At 41.1% G+C, this 17,736-nt stretch overlaps 1 protein-coding gene and 7 non-coding genes across 10 annotated transcripts; 2 read left to right on the forward strand and 6 right to left on the reverse strand.

Moving 5' to 3' along the window:
* The first annotated feature begins 78 nt into the window (after positions 1–78).
* eef2k (eukaryotic elongation factor 2 kinase) lies at positions 79–15,929 on the forward strand. 3 transcript variants are annotated; one of them, XM_058068329.2, is made up of 20 exons: positions 79–240; positions 324–402; positions 695–975; positions 1,072–1,128; positions 2,916–3,016; positions 5,794–5,854; positions 5,923–5,960; positions 7,551–7,722; positions 7,801–7,950; positions 8,061–8,193; positions 9,597–9,724; positions 10,813–11,011; positions 11,106–11,164; positions 11,232–11,309; positions 12,741–12,797; positions 13,371–13,502; positions 13,622–13,810; positions 13,924–14,048; positions 15,213–15,391; positions 15,473–15,929. In XM_058068329.2, exons 3-20 carry the CDS (start codon positions 736–738, stop codon positions 15,580–15,582), a joined length of 2,208 nt encoding a protein of 735 aa, XP_057924312.2. In that variant the 5' UTR covers positions 79–240; positions 324–402; positions 695–735; the 3' UTR covers positions 15,583–15,929. The 3 variants fall into 3 exon arrangements, with proteins under 3 accessions (XP_057924312.2, XP_057924313.2, XP_057924314.2); XM_058068330.2 differs by lacking the exon at positions 12,741–12,797 and having other exon boundaries at positions 80–402; XM_058068331.2 differs by lacking the exons at positions 79–240; positions 324–402 and having other exon boundaries at positions 872–975; positions 1,072–1,096.
* Positions 12,458–12,529, forward strand: trnag-ucc (transfer RNA glycine (anticodon UCC)). Its single transcript has one exon. It is a non-coding gene; the product is annotated as a tRNA-Gly (tRNA).
* Positions 15,930–16,082: 153 nt separating the features above from the next.
* Positions 16,083–16,154, reverse strand: trnag-ucc (transfer RNA glycine (anticodon UCC)). The gene has a single exon. It is a non-coding gene; the product is annotated as a tRNA-Gly (tRNA).
* Positions 16,155–16,249: 95 nt separating this feature from the next.
* On the reverse strand, positions 16,250–16,321 carry trnag-ucc (transfer RNA glycine (anticodon UCC)). Its single transcript has one exon. It is a non-coding gene; the product is annotated as a tRNA-Gly (tRNA).
* Positions 16,322–16,407: 86 nt separating this feature from the next.
* On the reverse strand, positions 16,408–16,479 carry trnag-ucc (transfer RNA glycine (anticodon UCC)). Its single transcript has one exon. It is a non-coding gene; the product is annotated as a tRNA-Gly (tRNA).
* A 95-nt stretch (positions 16,480–16,574) lies between these two features.
* trnag-ucc (transfer RNA glycine (anticodon UCC)) lies at positions 16,575–16,646 on the reverse strand. The gene has a single exon. It is a non-coding gene; the product is annotated as a tRNA-Gly (tRNA).
* Positions 16,647–16,776: 130 nt separating this feature from the next.
* Positions 16,777–16,848, reverse strand: trnag-ucc (transfer RNA glycine (anticodon UCC)). The gene has a single exon. It is a non-coding gene; the product is annotated as a tRNA-Gly (tRNA).
* Positions 16,849–17,586: 738 nt separating this feature from the next.
* Positions 17,587–17,658, reverse strand: trnag-ucc (transfer RNA glycine (anticodon UCC)). The gene has a single exon. It is a non-coding gene; the product is annotated as a tRNA-Gly (tRNA).
* Between the last annotated feature and the right edge of the window lie 78 nt (positions 17,659–17,736).

The raw sequence follows: 17,736 nt of genomic DNA on the forward strand, positions 1-17,736 counted from the left end.
TCGCCGGGCTTGTGAATGTAAATATTCTCTGTGATGACAGGCGTCTGAAAGATTAACATTCGCACTGAAAAAGACTGCTGAAGTGACTTTATTGTATTTTCTATGAACAAGTCTGTATTTTCTTGATGAGTATTTACGTCTTTATTTCCGGTCCTTTTATTGTGGACGTTAGTTGTTAGATTTCCGATAGCCCGAAAGGCGACAGCAGGATGGGCGGAGCTGCCACCGAACACTGCTGTGGTACGTGCTGACAGTCCACGTCGGTGTGGTGGAACCAGTCCCCGAATAGAACGGTATCGAACTGCTTGCCTCGGGACCCACAGGGCTCGTTGGAGAGGCGGGACCGATCCAGTCTTAGTGGACGAAGAAAACGAAGAATTTCTCGATTTGAAGAGCAGCGAGGTGGCGTTTTTGTTTTGCCAAGACTATCACAAACTGTTAGCATACAGGTTTGGTTAGTTTAATGCATGTTTTTGATAGCAGCTTGTTAATGATGCTAACATTGCAATGCAATGCTAACACAATGGCGTGTTTGCACGTGCATCCATGATATGCATAGCCACATTGTCCCAAGTAGCACAGAAGCATCATTTCATGAGCATCCTGAGCTGAGCTTTAGCATTATAAACTGCAGAATCTACTTTCATAAGTCATACTACTTCATAATACTTCATACTACTTGTACTGGTTGCAGGGTTGACCTACTTCCATACCAACAGCTGTCTCTCACACACGATGGAGGATGACTTGATGTTCAGCATGGAGGATGAGGGCAGCGCCACGAGGGACGCTCCCCCCAAACAACGGGTGTCATCCCTCACCGATGAAGACGGCGACGACGACGATGACAGCGACGTCCACTTCATCTGCCCCCTCTTGGACGACCCCGCCAGGGAAATCTGTCAGTACTTGCAGAACTTGGTGAACAATCGGCAGCTGTCAGATTCCTTCCCGAAAAGCGGTTTCTCGTACAAGGTGAGCCCCGGGTTCCGCCAGCCGGCTCTTTGTGTGGCCCTTGTTGTTTGCAGTGGTAACGTCCTGTGTGCGCTTTCTTCCACCTTTTCCACATAGAGTGACGGGGACAATGTGACGGAAGGTTCGTACAAGGTTTTGTCAGAGAGTGCACGGGTATGTTACGCCATTGAATCATTGTATCTTCCCTCCTGCTCCTCCTTCTCCTCTTCAACACTGACCATCAGTCACCCTTCATATTCCACCATTCCAAAACCCGTCCCTTCCCTTCATTGCTTTGGTTGCTTCCCTGCTAGTCTCATTCCACAACTTCCTAATTATCTGCATGTTTTGGAATCTGCCTGCGTTTCCTCCACAATAGCAGACAATGGAATGCATCGACAACTCTTCCTTTACACACTCATTTTTTTTTTAATACAAAGCCTCTGAGGGTACGTTTCGTATATATATATATATATATATATATATATATATAAAAATAATTATTTTAAAATATTCTGTCATATTTAAAAAAATATTGGTTGAGGCCAGTAGAAATTATGGTGGTAATATTTACATATATTTAATTAAATTTTTAATATATTTAATATTTAATTTAATATATTTATGGTGGAAGGATTTAGTTTTTAGTTGGACAAAATTACAATAAAATATGTTTTATTATTTGTGATATATATATATATATATATATATATATATATATATATATATATATTATTTAAAAATATTCTGTCATATTAAAAAAATATTGGTTGAGGCCAGTAGAAATTCTGGTGGTAATATTTACATATATTTAATTAAATTTTTAAGATATTTAATATTTAATTTAATATATTTATGGTGGAAGGATTTAGTTTTTAGTTTGACAAAATTACAATAAAATAATAAAATATGTTTTATTATTTGTGATATATATATGTATATATATATATACATCTAATTATTTATTTAAAAATATTCTGTCATATTAAAAAAATATTGGTTGAGGCCAGTAGAAATTCTGGTGGTAATATTTACATATATTTAATTAAATTTTTAATATATTTAATATTTAATTTAATAGATTTATGATGGAAGGATTTAGTTTTTAGTTTGACAAAATTACAATAAAATAAAATATATTTTATTATTTGTGATGTGTGTATATATGTGTGTATATATATATATATATATATAATTATTTATTTTAAAATATTCTGTCATATTAAAAAAATTATAGGTTAAGGCTAGTAGAAATTCTGGTGATAATATTTACATATATTTAATTTAATATTTCATATATTTTATTTAATATTTAAACATATTGTTATGTTTAAAAAAAATAATAATTTTTGTATATTTTCTCTAATTTTCTGGAAAATGTGTCCCACACACGACGCTATTGAGGCTTAACTGAGAGCACTACAAGTGTGAACCCACCCAAAGAACTCCTTACTCACCTGCATGGGAGGAGCATATGATCTGTGCTATATTTAGACGTACAGTCGAGCACATTGTTGAGCTAAATTTCCGATTCCCCTCGGATGAAAACGTAGCGTACGTGGGAGACGTGCGCAATGCACCGGAGTGGGAGTGGGAGAGGGAGCTGGTGAGGGATTGGATTACGTGGGGACGATTTAAGATGTTCTCCTGACATGACAGACGACCCCCTCTTGCTGAGAAAGCTATTTTCTGACACAGCCACACATGACGATAAAACGTCACACGGTGTTTTTTGCCGTCGTCATCCTCAAGCCAACTTCTGCTGCTTCTGTTCTCTTTTTGTGTCTGATCGTTTGAAGATGATCGACATGATCCTTCCTTGTCACTTCCTGGTTTCTCCTCAAGCGTTGGCAGTGACAAACTACACACAAAGTGTACTTGGGTGTGTCCCTGATTAACATAAAGTGACAAGTCATTCTATCATCCGCCATGATGACCAATGCATGTGCTTGTTGTGACAGGAAACGTGGAAAAATGCCGTCAAAAAGGCCAAAGCCATGCCGGACCCCTGGGCAGAGTTTCACCTGGAGGACAAAGAGACCGAACCCTGCTTACGCTACAGGTGGGAGTCACCTTATTCCGGGTTTAGTGGCGCTAATCGCTGTGTCGGCAGATTAACTATAATCTCCTCTATTGGACGTCCGAAAAAGCACTCTGGCTTGTTTGCGTCACTTTTTTCTGAGGGGTGTCCAAAGTGCAGCCTGGGGGCCATTTTACAGCATTTTTTGTATTATTTTAATCAAAATAAAATTAATTCTACTATGGTTTCTACTCGGCTGCACGGCGGTCGAGTGGTTAGCACGCAGACCTCACAGCTAGGAGACCCAGGGTTCAATTCTACCCAGTTTGCATGTTCTCCCCGTGCATGCATGGGTTTTCTCCGGGTACTCCGGTTTCCTCCCACATTCCAAAAAACATGCTAGGTTAATTAGCGACTCCAAATTGTCCATAGGTATGAATGTGAGTGTGAATGGTTGTTTGTCTATATGTGCCCTGTGATTGGCTGGCCACCAGGGATAGGCTCCAGCACCCTCGCGACCCTTGTGAGGAAAAAGCGGTAGAAAATGAATGAATGGTTTCTACTAAGTAAAACGGGCTGCAAATGGCCCCCAGGCCCACTTTGGACACCCCTGTTAGCATGTTATTAGTGCTGTGCCACTTAATAATAGCCAAACCTTCTTCCTGTGTCGAATCCGGTAATAGTCGACAACAATGTGGTGTAGTTTGGAGGGAAAATGGAGGACTTTGTTTTTAATTATTTAGCATATTATGTGAAAAGATGACAAATAACTTAAAAAAAAAAACATAATATTGTTTTTCTGTGCTTTAATCATTCCTCTGTTTCACATTTTGTGGCCATTTTAGCCTCCATAATCCATCTCCAGGGTCATTCCAGTGCATAGCCACACCCCAGTTTACTTTAAAGTCACAAACACCAGCGCGCCTCTGCCCCGCCCCCCCCCGACTGCTGACTTCGACATTTGTCTTCACCTGCCCCCCTTCCGCCTCGTGTCCGCAGAAGGAATGCACACTTTATGTTATTTGTGTGCTTCTTTCCCACTGTGGATCACATGTGGCTTGTCGGCCTGCCCAGCGCCACGTAACGGCGTTGGAAGATCCACAATGCAGGAGGAGCTGGTTTTCCCACAGTGGGCTTGGAATGCCAACCAATGAGAGAAGGGAAGGAGTGGCGGGTATTCATGTGCTAAATTTACCCTCCTCCTCGTCTAATGGCCGCTTTAGTATCGTAGAACATTGTGTTCTCAGGCTCAGGCCAAAAACACGTTTTCAATACGTTGCGTGTTTGCTTCAACCTGCAACTGCTGCGTTCGATTCCCCACACACCCTGCCAAGCCAAACACGCGCTGACCTCGTGCTGTGCGCACACTGGGCAAAAATTAACTCACAAGATAATAATACAGGGCACTTCAATGTGTGGCCTGGGGGCCATTTGTTGTCCCAAGCGTTTTGTTTTGTTGGTCTGCAGTACTTGTTTAGCCTGGAATAATTCAATGTGTTGAAAAAAGGAGCAGTAGAAAAGTGGCAAAGTGATAGGAACAAGCCCCGTAGCCATGCTGGCGTTTCATGTGACTGCTAAGGTTTGAGGTCCTTCATCGCGGCGCATTCGTGGTAATCTCGCCTCATTGGTGCTTTAAAAAAAATATTATTGGTTATTGCATTCAAAATTAATTCAATATTATCTGATTTAGCAATTATACAATCATAATTCCTCATAACAATTGGCCTGATAATTATAAGAGATTGAGTAAATTATAAAGGGGTTAAAAATGATTAAGATATAAAGGTTAAGATATTTAATATTTAATATTTAATATTTAATATTTAATATTTAATATTTAATATTTAATATTTAATATTTAATATTTAATATTTAATATTTAATATTTAATATTTAATATTTAATATTTAATATTTAATATTTAATATTTAATATTTAATATTTAATATTTAATATTTAATTAATATTGTGGCTCACAGCCACCGGGGGTATTTAATATTTAATATTTAATATTTAATATTTAATATTTAATATTTAATATTTAATATTTAATATTTAATATTTAATATTTAATATTTAATATTTAATATTTAATATTTAATATTTAATATTTAATATTTAATATTTAATATTTAATATTTAATATTTATTTATAACTAAATAATTATTTATTGTATTACTCTATTATTTATTTTCCCTATACCTTTTTTTAAACATGTAAAGCACTTTGTGCTATATTTTATGTATGAAAAGTGCTCTACAAATAAAGATTGATTGATTGATTGATTGATTCTTAAAATATTTTTTTGCAAAAGTCATAATATTTAAAAAAATATATAAAAAAATGTAAATAACATTTTATATATTTTTAAAATTATTTTATTATTGTATTTTATTCATATTGTTGCAATCTAAATACTGCACTGTTCTTGCTACTGTATACTTATTATACTTAATTATATTAGAATGAATTTAATTATGAATTATATGATGAATATACTTAAGTACTTACTTAATTTCCCTGACTGCACACCCTCAAGGGATCAATAAAGTTTTATGTAATATTATTTTTCTCATTTTGGCGACTGGGGCGGCCATTGGATGTGGTCCAAAAGTGACGTATGGGCCCCCGGGGACTGATTGACACCATAAGACTTTAATGATGTGTTTATGGACGTGCTTATGAAATGAAACGCTGCTTTGAAGGGGCCTGGGGCGGTGCAGTGCTAATTCTTCTTTAGCTTCCATTATGCTCAGCCATTTGCGGCATGTGCTTGTTTCGAGATTTATTTTTATTAACCACCATAAATGCACCGCAGGTATAACGCCATCACCGGGGAGTGGGCCCAGGACCAGGTCTACATTAAGATGGCGGCACAGGTACGCGTCTTTACTCGTGAGACGTCGCAGTGTCTTTGCTTTGCTGACTATTGTTTGTTCCTCCACAGCCGTTTGGGAAAGGCGCCATGAGGGAGTGCTTCAGAACGTAAGTAGAAATATTTACCTCGAGTGCTCTCACGAAGGGGGGGGGGGGGGGGGGGGTGTTCTAGTGACCCAGAACTGCGAGCGCCGCCTTACACGGCTCGTGTTTATATACGTTCCTGATCGATGCCAGCATTGGTTGCTAGGATGTCAAAGAACAAAAACATGCAACCGGTACCATAAGCATAGGGTCCTCACTAGGGTGGCAGGTATGCTGGAGCCTATCCCAGCTGTCTTTGGCTGAGATTATTATTTAAGAGGAGAGTTTTAATATTTTGGAAAAAAAAAAAAAAGCAAAAATAGAGCAAAGGGCAACGTTGATGCTAATTATAGACATTATATAACCTGTACCACTTGTTAGCATATCTACTTACAAAACACGAAAGTGGCCCCTGCATCCTTTCACTCTCATCATGTGGACCCCTGACATCAGACCATGTGCTTCAAAGCGTCCAATCACGTTGCTTATCCAGCCTCTCCACCCCCCCAGGCTGCTCACAGCCACTAGGGGGCATACTTCCACACCGTCCACATCAGGATGGCTAGGAAAGGCTGCACAAGCTTTCTGTGTTTTTTTTATATTTTAATATTAATTTTGGCTTTTTGCTCCAGCTAAAATTATGGCCCGCAGCGCATCATAAACATTTATTTTTAAGGAAAACTATTTTTTTTTATTTTATTGCTATTTTAAGGAAATAGCATGAACTCAAAATGGACAGCGAAAAAAAATTATTAATAATTCACAATTTTAAGAGAATAAACTCACAATATTTATTCATTTTCTACCGCTTATCCTCATGAGTGATGCTGGAGCCTATCCCACCCTGGACTTGGTGGCCAGCCAATCACAGGGCACATATAGACAAACAACCATTCACACTCACATTCATACCTATGGACAATTTTGGAGTCGCTAATTAACCTAGCATGTTTTTGGAATGTGGGAGGAAACCGGAGTACCCGGAGAAAACCCACGCATGCACGGGGGGGGGGGAGAACATGCAAACTCCACACAGAGATTGGAATTGAACTCGGGTCTCCAAGCTGCGCTAACCACTCGACCACCGTGCAGCTCAGGAGGCAAAATAATGTCACTCACCACTTTGATTTTCATGGCTTTTTAAAAAATATATGAATTAATACATCATGCTTTTTCATGATAGCATATGACCTCCATATTTAAGCATATTTTATGTATTTTGTATTTTTTTTTGTATTACAAATATTATGCATTCAGAAGACACACAAGCACCAGATATAACAAGTTTGGATGATGATAAAACTCAACTCTGAACCGCCGACATCACTTCCTGTCTGCCCCCCCCCCACTTATAGCTCCCAGAACACAACACACAGTCTTATTTTCTCCTATTATGCCAACTGCATTGGGCCATATGAGTGTAAAGGTGACTATAGGGGTGCTATTTCATGTCTAGAGGGCTCTAATATTGTTAAAAGACGTATTGTTTAAGCTCTAAATCCAAAAACCGTTCCATTCATAAAGAAGGAACCCTGTCAATAAAAGCCGCAAACGGCCCCCGGCGTCACACTTTGGACACCCATTCTTTAACTCTTGTCGTCTTATCGCCGACAGGAAGAAGCTGTCAAACTTCTCACACAGCGGCAACTGGAAGTCGGCGTCCAACTACGTGGCCAAGCGCTACATGGAGACGGTGGACAGAGGCGTCTACTTTGAGGACGTCCGCCTGCAGATGGAGGCCAAGCTCTGGGGGGAAGAGTTCAACCGCCACAAGCCTCCCAAGCAGGTAGATCGGTGGGGGGAGGGGGGAGTGGGCTCAGGAATCGGGGGGGCCGGTCTAATGTTGAAGCATGGGAACGGCCAGGTGGACATCATGCAGATGTGCGTGGTGGAGATGACAGATCGTCCGGGAAAGCCGCTCTTCCACCTGGAGCATTACATCGAGGGGAAGTACATCAAGTACAACTCCAACTCCGGCTTCGTGCGGGACGACAACATCAGGTTGACGCCACAGGTGAAGGGGGCGGGGTCACACGTTTTCACGTTTGCTTCAAAGAACCAAAGTGTGCACCGGTTTATGCATTGTTAATCCTAATCCTAATCCGTCGTCTTTGTGTTCATAAGGCGTTCAGTCACTTCACCTTCGAGCGTTCGGGCCACCAGCTGATCGTGGTGGACATCCAGGGTGTGGGCGACCTCTACACCGACCCGCAGATCCACACAGACAAGGGGACCGACTTTGGTGATGGGAATCTGGGTAAGTCATGATTTTATTTTTTTTAGTTTTTAGAGCAGAATAATCCACATTCTGGGCGGCACGGCGGTCGAGTGGTTAGCGCGCAGACCTCACAGCTAGGAGACCAGGGTTCAATTCCACCATCGGGCATCTCTGCGTGGAGTTTGCATGTTCTCCCCGTGCATGCGTGGGTTTCCTCCCACATTCCGAAAACATGCTAGGTTAATTAGCGACTCCAAATTGTCCATAGGTATGAATGTGAGTGTGAATGGTTGTTTGTCTATATGTGCCCTGTGATTGGCTGGCCACCAGTCCAGGGTGTACCCCACCTCTCGCCCCAAGACAGCTGGGATAGGCTCCAGCACCCCCCGCGACCCTCATGAGGAAAAGCGGTAGAAAATGAATGAATGAATGAATAATCCAAATTGTGGCCCCCGGGGGCCATTTGTAGCTACTACAACTAAACAAAAATTGAAAAAATCAACACTAATCAATCAAAAGAATACAGTAGAAAATATTATGGGAATAATACGTCATAATAAGTCATAATTATAAGAAGAAAATGTACAGAAAAGTTTGAGAGGGTTGGAAAATAAAAAAAATTATGGCTAAAGTCAAAATAATAATGAGAATTTTTATATAAAAAAAAATAATAATAATGACAATTAAAAAAAAAATAATCAATTAAATTAAATTCATTTTAAATAATGAATTTACACAATTTACACAATAATGTGTTTTTGGACAGGTACGTTTCAGTAAAATATCAGTTCTCTATTAAAAAAGGTAGAAAGAAAAGAAAAAAAAGGTTTGATTTTGACATAAAAATATTTTTTTTATTATTGTAGAAAAAAGCTAAAATATTTGGACAATTTAAAAAAACAACAGAAGAATCGTAAAACCAGCTGTAAAGTTATGCAAATAAAGTCAAAATATTAAGAAAAAGTGAAATGATAATTTTCTGAGAATAAACATGTAGTACTATGAGACTAAATAATGTCATTTTAGCATAGTAGCATAGACTTGATATATGAATGAAAAAAGTTATGATTATTGTTTAAAAGTCATAATATATGAGAAACAAACAAAACTAAGTTTTAAGTTGTACGTTTTGGAAAATGAGGTTGGTGAAAATGTGATAATATTATGGGAATAAAGTCTAAAAAATGATGAGAATAAGGTCATAATAGTATGAAAAGAAATTGAATAGTTGAAATGTTTGGAACATTTAAAAAACAATGGAGGAAATAGAGCAAAAACCGAAGTTCATACTAATAATGGTCTTTTTCACGTTATCAAGTTATTTGTAGAACCATATTGTATATCCCTTTAGCATATCTGCATGTGTAGCTTTAGCAAATATCCAAGTGGTTTGGAAGGCTGTGGTCTGTTTTTAAAGGCACTTTATTTGTGTTGTTTTTCAGGCGTACGAGGCATGGCGCTGTTCTTCCACTCACACCTGTGCAACAAGATCTGCAAGAGCATGGGCCTCACTCCTTTTGACCTTTCCCCCCCCGAGAAGGAGCAGCTGGACTGCACCAACAAACTCCTGGTAATCAAACCCCTCACTTCGTGGTGACACGCCTAACTTACTTACCGACCAGAATATACCCGGGTGTAATGTGGCCTAGGACAGAGTGTACACCAGGGTGTAAACACCAGGGTGTACACACCAGGGTGTAAACTGATGTGGGCTGGTATACCTATAGTTCATGTATTTATTTCATGAATTTATATTTGTGACTCCTTGACCATTCACACATATAAATTATATAATAAAAATTTATAAATATTTAATTTAAATATAGACATTTTTATAAATATAAATTTGACGCCAATTTTCATCAATTTATTATGATTGTTAATATTTTTCATCTTATTTTTTATTTTTTTTTAACTGATTCAAACCATTCAAGTCGTTCAAGCTCTTCAGGTATTTTTTTTAAAAATTCCCAGATTTTCCCACAATCCGAACAACCTGACAGCATTTTTCCATTTGAAAATGAATGGGACATTTTTTAAATTTCCAATATTTGCAAATTTGTCAACTGATTTAAGCCATTCCGAAGTCGAGAATCAATCAGGAAACGTCTTGTTCCTGGTGCTTCGGTTTCAGTAGTGTTAGCATTAGCAGACAAAGATTAGCATGCTATTATTATTAGTTATTATTATTATATTATTATTATTATTATTTATATTTATATATTATTATATATAATTATTATTCATATTTATTATGTATTTATGTATTATGTATATTTATATTTATATTTATATTTATATTTATATTTATATTTATATTTATATTTATATTTATATTTATATTTATATTTATTATTATTATTATTATTATTATTATTATTATTATTATTATTATTATTATTATTATTATTATTATTATTATTATTATGTAGCATGTTCCAAATCAACATATACAGGAAGGAAGTAGCGATGCCTTTTAATAACGATTCAACTCACATCACAATTGGTGGTTGCTCTATTGTTTCATTCCGAACGATTCCGAACGATTCAAAACGATTCAGTACGTTAGAATGGATTCAGTGCCCGTTTGGCCAGCAATCCCACCAGTGTGACTGTGAGGTAAATACGACATAATAAGACAAACTCGCTCTCTTGTAGAAATCTGCTAAAACGGTGCTGAGGGGCTGCGAGGAACATTGCGGCTCCCCCCGCGTCCGCACCATGTCAGGGAGCCGGGTGCCCCCCCTGCTGACCCGCCTGTCTGAGACGTCATCCGCGGATGAGAGCATGAGCGATGCCGACTCGGTGCCTTGCTCCCCCTTGGTGACACATGGATACATGGGGAGGTCCCCGGCTGGTACGTATGCGTTGTTATTTCAGGTTTGATTCTAGCTGGGATACTTAAATATCCCAGCCACCGTGAACGCAGCACTACAATCTTTTTCCTTTAGGCTTATCTTTCACTGGGATGTACGAGCAGGATCGACTTGACAACGCAGGCGAACACAGGGTGAGCAACCACAACTTTTACGGACAGGAAGTCCAGGGAGCGTAAACGTCTCCGTGAATGTGCGTAGGAATCAGACAGTGGCGGGGACAGCGGCTACCCCAGCGAGAAGAGGAGCGAGGGGGACCCCAACGACCACGTGGACGGGGTAAATAAACATCACCTTATGACCGCCGGTCACATGCTGCATATTACAGTCAAGATATGCAGTTGTAGTTATGGATCATGTCCAGCAGGGGGTGTCCAAACATCACACATGCAGAAAAATCTAATAAACCTTAGTAAGAATCTTTGTCACTATATATTCATATTTTTCAGAGAATTAAAAAGAAAACATAATTAAATTTTAGTATTAAAAGTTTCATTTTTCTTCCGCCCACATTCCAAAAACATGCTAGGTTAATTAGCGACTCTAAATTATCCATAGGTATAAATGTGAGTGTGAATGGTTGTTTGTCTATATGTGCCCTGTGATTGGCTGGCCACCAGTTCAGGGTGTACCCCCCGCCTCTCGCCCAAAAGACAGCTGGGATAGGCTCCAGCACCCCCGGGACCCTCATGAGGATAAGCGGTAGAAAATGAATGAATGAAAGTTTAATTTTTCAGGTCATCATGATTATAACCCCAGTCCAAGGTGTATCGGCCTGCTTCCCAAAGACAGCTGGGATAGGCTCCAGCCCCCCCCCCCCCCCCCCCCCCCCCCCCCCGCGGCCCTCATGAGGATAAGCGGTAGAAAATTAATGGATGAAAGTTTCATTTTTCAGGTCATCATGATTATAATCCCAGTCCAAGGTGTACCGGCCTGCTTCCCAAAAACGGCTGGGATAGGCTCCAGCACCCCCGCGACCCTCATGAGGATAAGTGGTAGAAAATGAATGAATGAATGAATATAATCCCAGTCCAAGGTGTACACGCCTTCTTCCCAAAGACAGCTGGGATAGGCTCCAGCAGCCCCCGCGACCCTCGTGGGGATAAGCGGTACATAATGAATGAATGAATGATTATAATCTCTGTCCAAGGTGTATCCGCCTGCTTCCCAAAGACAGCTGGGATAGGCTCCAGCACCCCCCGCGACCCTCGTGAGGATAAGCGGTGGAAAATGAATGAATGAAAGTTTAATTTTTCAGGTCATCATGATTATAATCCCAGTCCAAGGTGTGCACGCCTTCTTCCCAAAGACAGCTGGGATAGGCTCCAGCATACCCCTGTGACCCGAGTAAGGATAAGTGGCATAGAACATGATGGATACAGTATCTATAGTATTATGCTGCATGTAATCATATATTGTGTGTAACAGCGTTGGTGGTATAGTGGTGAGCATAGCTGCCTTCCAAGCAGTTGACCTGGGTTCGATTCCCAGCCAATGCAGGAATTTTTGCAAAATTCCCCACTGAGGGAGGAATAAAGGCTTATCTTATCTTATATATTACAGTAATATATATACGGTGTGTGCTAATAAACTAGCGGCTTCAGGCCGCATGTTGGACACCCCTAGCAGAGTCATCATGAAATCATTTGTCTTTTAGCTGGTTTGCTGCTGTGTTGTGATGATGCGTGTTTTTATCACCACATGCTGTAGGCCCGCCATCGCTACCAAAGACATTATTCAGAATCGGACGAGGACAGTTTCAGACGGGTAAACCGAGATGCGAGACGCCGGTGTGAATCACGAATCATTTAACACCAATCACCAATCACTGGCATCGAACTTCTGTTTGTCTCCTTTTTTCCCCGTCTCACATTCCTCATGCCGTTGATATTCCTGCACGAGAGGAAGGTGGTTGCTCCCCCAGGGGGGGGTGTCTCCTCTTCTACCACAGAGGGACACACTTTGATATTTTGTACGGTCCCCTCATAATATTTTGACTTTATTCCACCACATTCACAAAAAAAATATGAATACTCATTAATGGCCCCCGGGCTACACTTTGGACACCCCGGCATTTGTCTAAAAGCAACCCAACCATCTACCTCCTGTGTTTCCATCTGTGTGCTCCTCTTCCCGCCAGTTGTGTGATTTTGTTTCTCCCCATCCAAACCAGCAGTGATCTCCTCCTCCTCCTCCTCATACGCCTCCTCCTCCGGTAGCGAGAGGAGGAGCCCGGCCCTCCTCCGCGCCCTATAGACTGCTTGACGTGTCGTTGTGGTGGCGATAAGCTGCCGTAGAGCAACATTGTGTGAACGCCGCTGTGTGTGTGTTTCCACCCAGCTGACGGAGGAGAAGTGGAGCTTCTTCCACTCGTCTCGCGCTCATGTACACAGACCGTCCTGCGTGGCCACCGAGGTGGAGCGACTCAGCTCTCTCATGCAGAAGCGCATCGGCCAGTCCATCCTGGGAAAGGTGAGATGAGGGAAAATGAAGCCTGCGTGACGTTCAAGGGTGTAACGCTGCTGTAAGGTGGTCGGCTTTGAACACAACACACCTTGTTAGCATCTATTTGATGCTTTTCTCCCGTGTAGGTGCACCTGGCCATGGTACGCTACCACGAGGGGGGGCGTTTCTGTGAGAAGGACGAGCAGTGGGATCAGGACTCCGCTATGTTCCACCTGGAGCGGGCGGCCCAGTGCGGCGAGTTGGAAGCCATCATCGTTTTGGGACAGTGCTGCCTGCAGCTGCCCCACCACATCCTGCCGAACGTGGAACTGGAGGTGCTTCCTCCTCCTCCTATATCCTCTCCATTGTCTCTGACCTTCCATCCACCTAAACACGACTGTGTGTGTGTGTGTGTGTGTGTGTGTGTGTGTATGTGTGTGTATTCCAGGACAACGCCGGAAACAGGATGAAAGGATTCAAGTTCCTGCTGCAGGCTGCAGAAGCTGGCGACAGATCTTCCATGATCACGGTGGCCCGAGCTTTTGATACGGGCGTTAATCTGTCTGCAGACAGGTCAGACTACTTTCTTTGTGTTGTATATTTGCAATAAAAGACGTATGTATGTATATATATGTACGTATGTGTATATATGTACGTATGTGTATATATATGTACGTATGTATATATGTACGTATGTATATATGTACGTATGTATATATGTACGTACGTATGTATATATGTACGTACGTATGTATATATGTACGTACGTATGTATGTATATATGTACGTATGTATGTATATGTAGGTATGTATATATATGTACGTATGTATGTATATGTACGTATGTATATACGTATGTGTATATATGTACGTATGTATATATGTACGTATGTATGTACGTATATATGTACGTATGTATGTATATATGTACGTATGTACGTATATATGTACTTATGTATGTATATATGTACGTATGTATGTATATATGTACGTATGTATATATATGTACGTATGTATATATATGTACGTATGTATGTACATATGTATGTATGTACATATGTATGTATGTACATATGTACGTATGTATGTACGTACGTATGTATGTACGTATGTATGTACATATGTACGTATGTATGTATGTACGTATGTATGTACGTACGTATGTATGTACGTATGTATGTACGTACGTATGTATGTACGTATGTATGTACGTACGTATGTATGTACGTATGTATGTACGTACGTATGTATGTACGTACGTATGTACATATGTACGTATGTACGTACGTATGTACATATGTACGTATGTATGTACGTACGTATGTACATATGTACGTATGTATGTACATATGTATGTATGTATGTGTATGTATGTACGTATGTACATATGTATGTGTATGTACGTACGTATGTACATATGTACGTGTATATATGTACGTATGTATGTATGTACATATGTGTATATATGTATGTGTGTATGTACGTACATATGTGTATATATGTATGTGTGTATGTACGTACATATGTGTATATATGTATGTGTGTATGTACGTATGTGTATATATGTATGTGTATATATATGTACGTATGTATGTATATGTATGTATATATGTATACACGTACATACGTACATATAAACCTGCTGTTTTTGCTTCACGAGCAGAGCACAGAGCAAACAGCAAACCCCCATTTTGAAACGTCGCCTCATTGCAACTTTCTGTGCTTTCACTCCCGCAGAAAGCAGGACTGGGAGGAAGCCATACATTGGTACGACAGCGCTTTGAACATGACGGAGCACGACGAAGGGGGGGAGTTTGACGGCATACAGGACGAGCCCCGTCACCTCCTGCTGGCCAGAGAGGCCCAGATGTTCCAAGATGGAGGCTTCAACCTCACGGCCGACCTGCAGAAAGCAGGTGAAGGCATCAAAGCCTTGAAGCGAGTGTTCATGCCGAGGTAGACTCCGCCCTAAATGCTCACACCTTCCCTCCCAACAGGCGACCTGTTTACGGAAGCAGCAGAAGCCGCCATGGAGGCCATGAAGGGTCGCCTGGCCAACCAGTACTACATGAAAGCCGAGGAGGCGTGGGCCATGATGGAGGAGTAAATCTTAAGCTGCACGCTTTTAACACAAAAAGGCCTTATGGGGGGGGGGGGCTGCTTACAAAAGCCTGCATGAGTGGCGTTTACATCATTTTTATAACAAATCTTCAGCGAATGGTGCTTATGCGTGTTTGCATGTTGCGTATTCCATCTTCATCAAGTATTCTGTGCAAGATTTCTTCTGAGGGAAGCGTCTTCCCTCTTTCAGTATCCACTTTAGTCTTGAGCGTTTTCTCTCAGTGTGATGTGTGAAGTATGGATGTTTAAAAAACAACATTACACAGTATCAAACTGTAAAAAAACTAAAATAAATTTTTGAGTACACACTTTAATTTTGCTGAAGCGTTTTTAGGGTTTATGTTGTCCATGCATCCATTCTCCTCCGCTTATCCGGGTTCGAGTACCAGGGACAGCAGTCACAGTGGGGAAGCCCAGACTTCCCCTAACCCTACCCTACCCCCCGTAATCCTAATTAGGGTTTACCTAAGCAAAACTAAGCATTTCTGCATTGGCTGGGAATCGAACCCAGGTCAACTGCTTGGAAGGCAGCTATGCTAGCCACTATACCACCAATGCTGTTATGAACAAATGGACCGCTGTGATGGACCTCAACGCCATTCCCCAACCCGTAACCCTAATTAGGGGAAAACCTAACCAAAACAAACAATTGCTGCATTGGCTGGGAATCGAACCCAGGTCAACTGCTTGGAAGGCAGCTATGCTAGCCACTATACCACCAACGCTGTGGTGGATCATTTTGTTTGCCCAAAATCAGGTCAATGCGAGATTCCATTGGTCTTTGTTGTAAAAACAGAGACTACCTAACCACTGCATTGGCTGGGAATCAAACCCAGGTCAACTGCTTGGAAGGCAGCTATGCTAGCCACTATACCACCAATGCTGTTATGAACCGATGGACCGCTGTGATGGACCCCGACTCCATTCCCTAACCCATAAGCCTAATTAGGGGAAAAACTAACCAAAACAATTAATTGCTGCATTGGCTGGGAATCGAACCCAGGTCAACTGCTTGGAAGGCAGCTATGCTAGCCACTATACCACCAATGCTGTTATGAACTGGTGGACCGTTGTGATGGTCCCCAACGCCATTCCCCAACCCGTAACCCTAATTAGGGGTTTTAGCTAACCAAAAGAAATAATTGCTGCGAGATTCCATTGGTCTTTGTTGTAAAACCACTGCATTGGCTGGGAATCGAACCCAGGTCAACTGCTTGGAAGGCAGCTATGCTAGCCACTATACCACCAACGCTGTGGTAGATCACTTTGTTGGACCAAAATGCGAGATTCCATTGGACCAATGCGAGATTCCATTGGTCTTTGTTGTAAAAACCAGGAAGATGATCTAACCCATACCACAACCCCATTCCCTAGCCCCAACCCCATTCCCTAACCCCAACCCCATTCCCTAGCCCCAACCCCATTCCCTAGCCCCAACCCCATTCCCTAGCCCCAACCCCATTCCCATTCCCTAACCCCAACCCCAAGTTTGAACTAGCTCCCAACAGGGACAATAACCCTATTGACAGTTGTGGAGGGCAGAATATTCCTTACGGGGGCTATTACAGATTGCATCTCCTGTTTTTCTTGCCATGAACATGGATCAATAATTAATGTCCAAAATCCAATAGTGTGTCAGTGTGGGTAGCAGAAACACTAAAGGCACCCGCAGTGCTTGGTCAATTATTAATGCTCTTAGAATGAGGTGACCTAGGATCCGGGTGGGATGCTGCAGTACTAACTTGTCAGGTTGGCGGGATAGAAATCATATCGGCAGCTGAGGCGTGTGATTTAGATCAGGTTTGTGCTTGGGAAGTATGTTAGTCTCGTTGGGGGGGGGGGGAATCTTGTTGTGGCCTTAACCCCCTTAACCCCCAATGCTCTGACATGAATCAAATTTTTACAGCAGATCCCCGATTCAGCATTCACGGACATTTTGTCAAATGTGTATTTAAAGGGTCACTGATGTGGAGGGAGGAGATCTAACTGCTGCATTGGCTGGGAATCGAACCCAGGTCAACTGCTTGGAAGGCAGCTATGCTAGCCACTATACCACCAATGCTGTGGGTGAATCATTTTGATTGACCAAAATTTCAGGTCAATGAGAGATTCCATTGGTCTTTGTTGTAAAAACCAGGGA

The sequence above is a fragment of the Doryrhamphus excisus genome, linkage group LG6 (genome assembly GCF_037039965.1).
Source record: "Doryrhamphus excisus strain RoL-2023G ecotype Guam linkage group LG6, RoL_Dexc_Guam_v1.1, whole genome shotgun sequence".
Classification (NCBI taxonomy): domain Eukaryota; kingdom Metazoa; phylum Chordata; class Actinopteri; order Syngnathiformes; family Syngnathidae; genus Doryrhamphus; species Doryrhamphus excisus.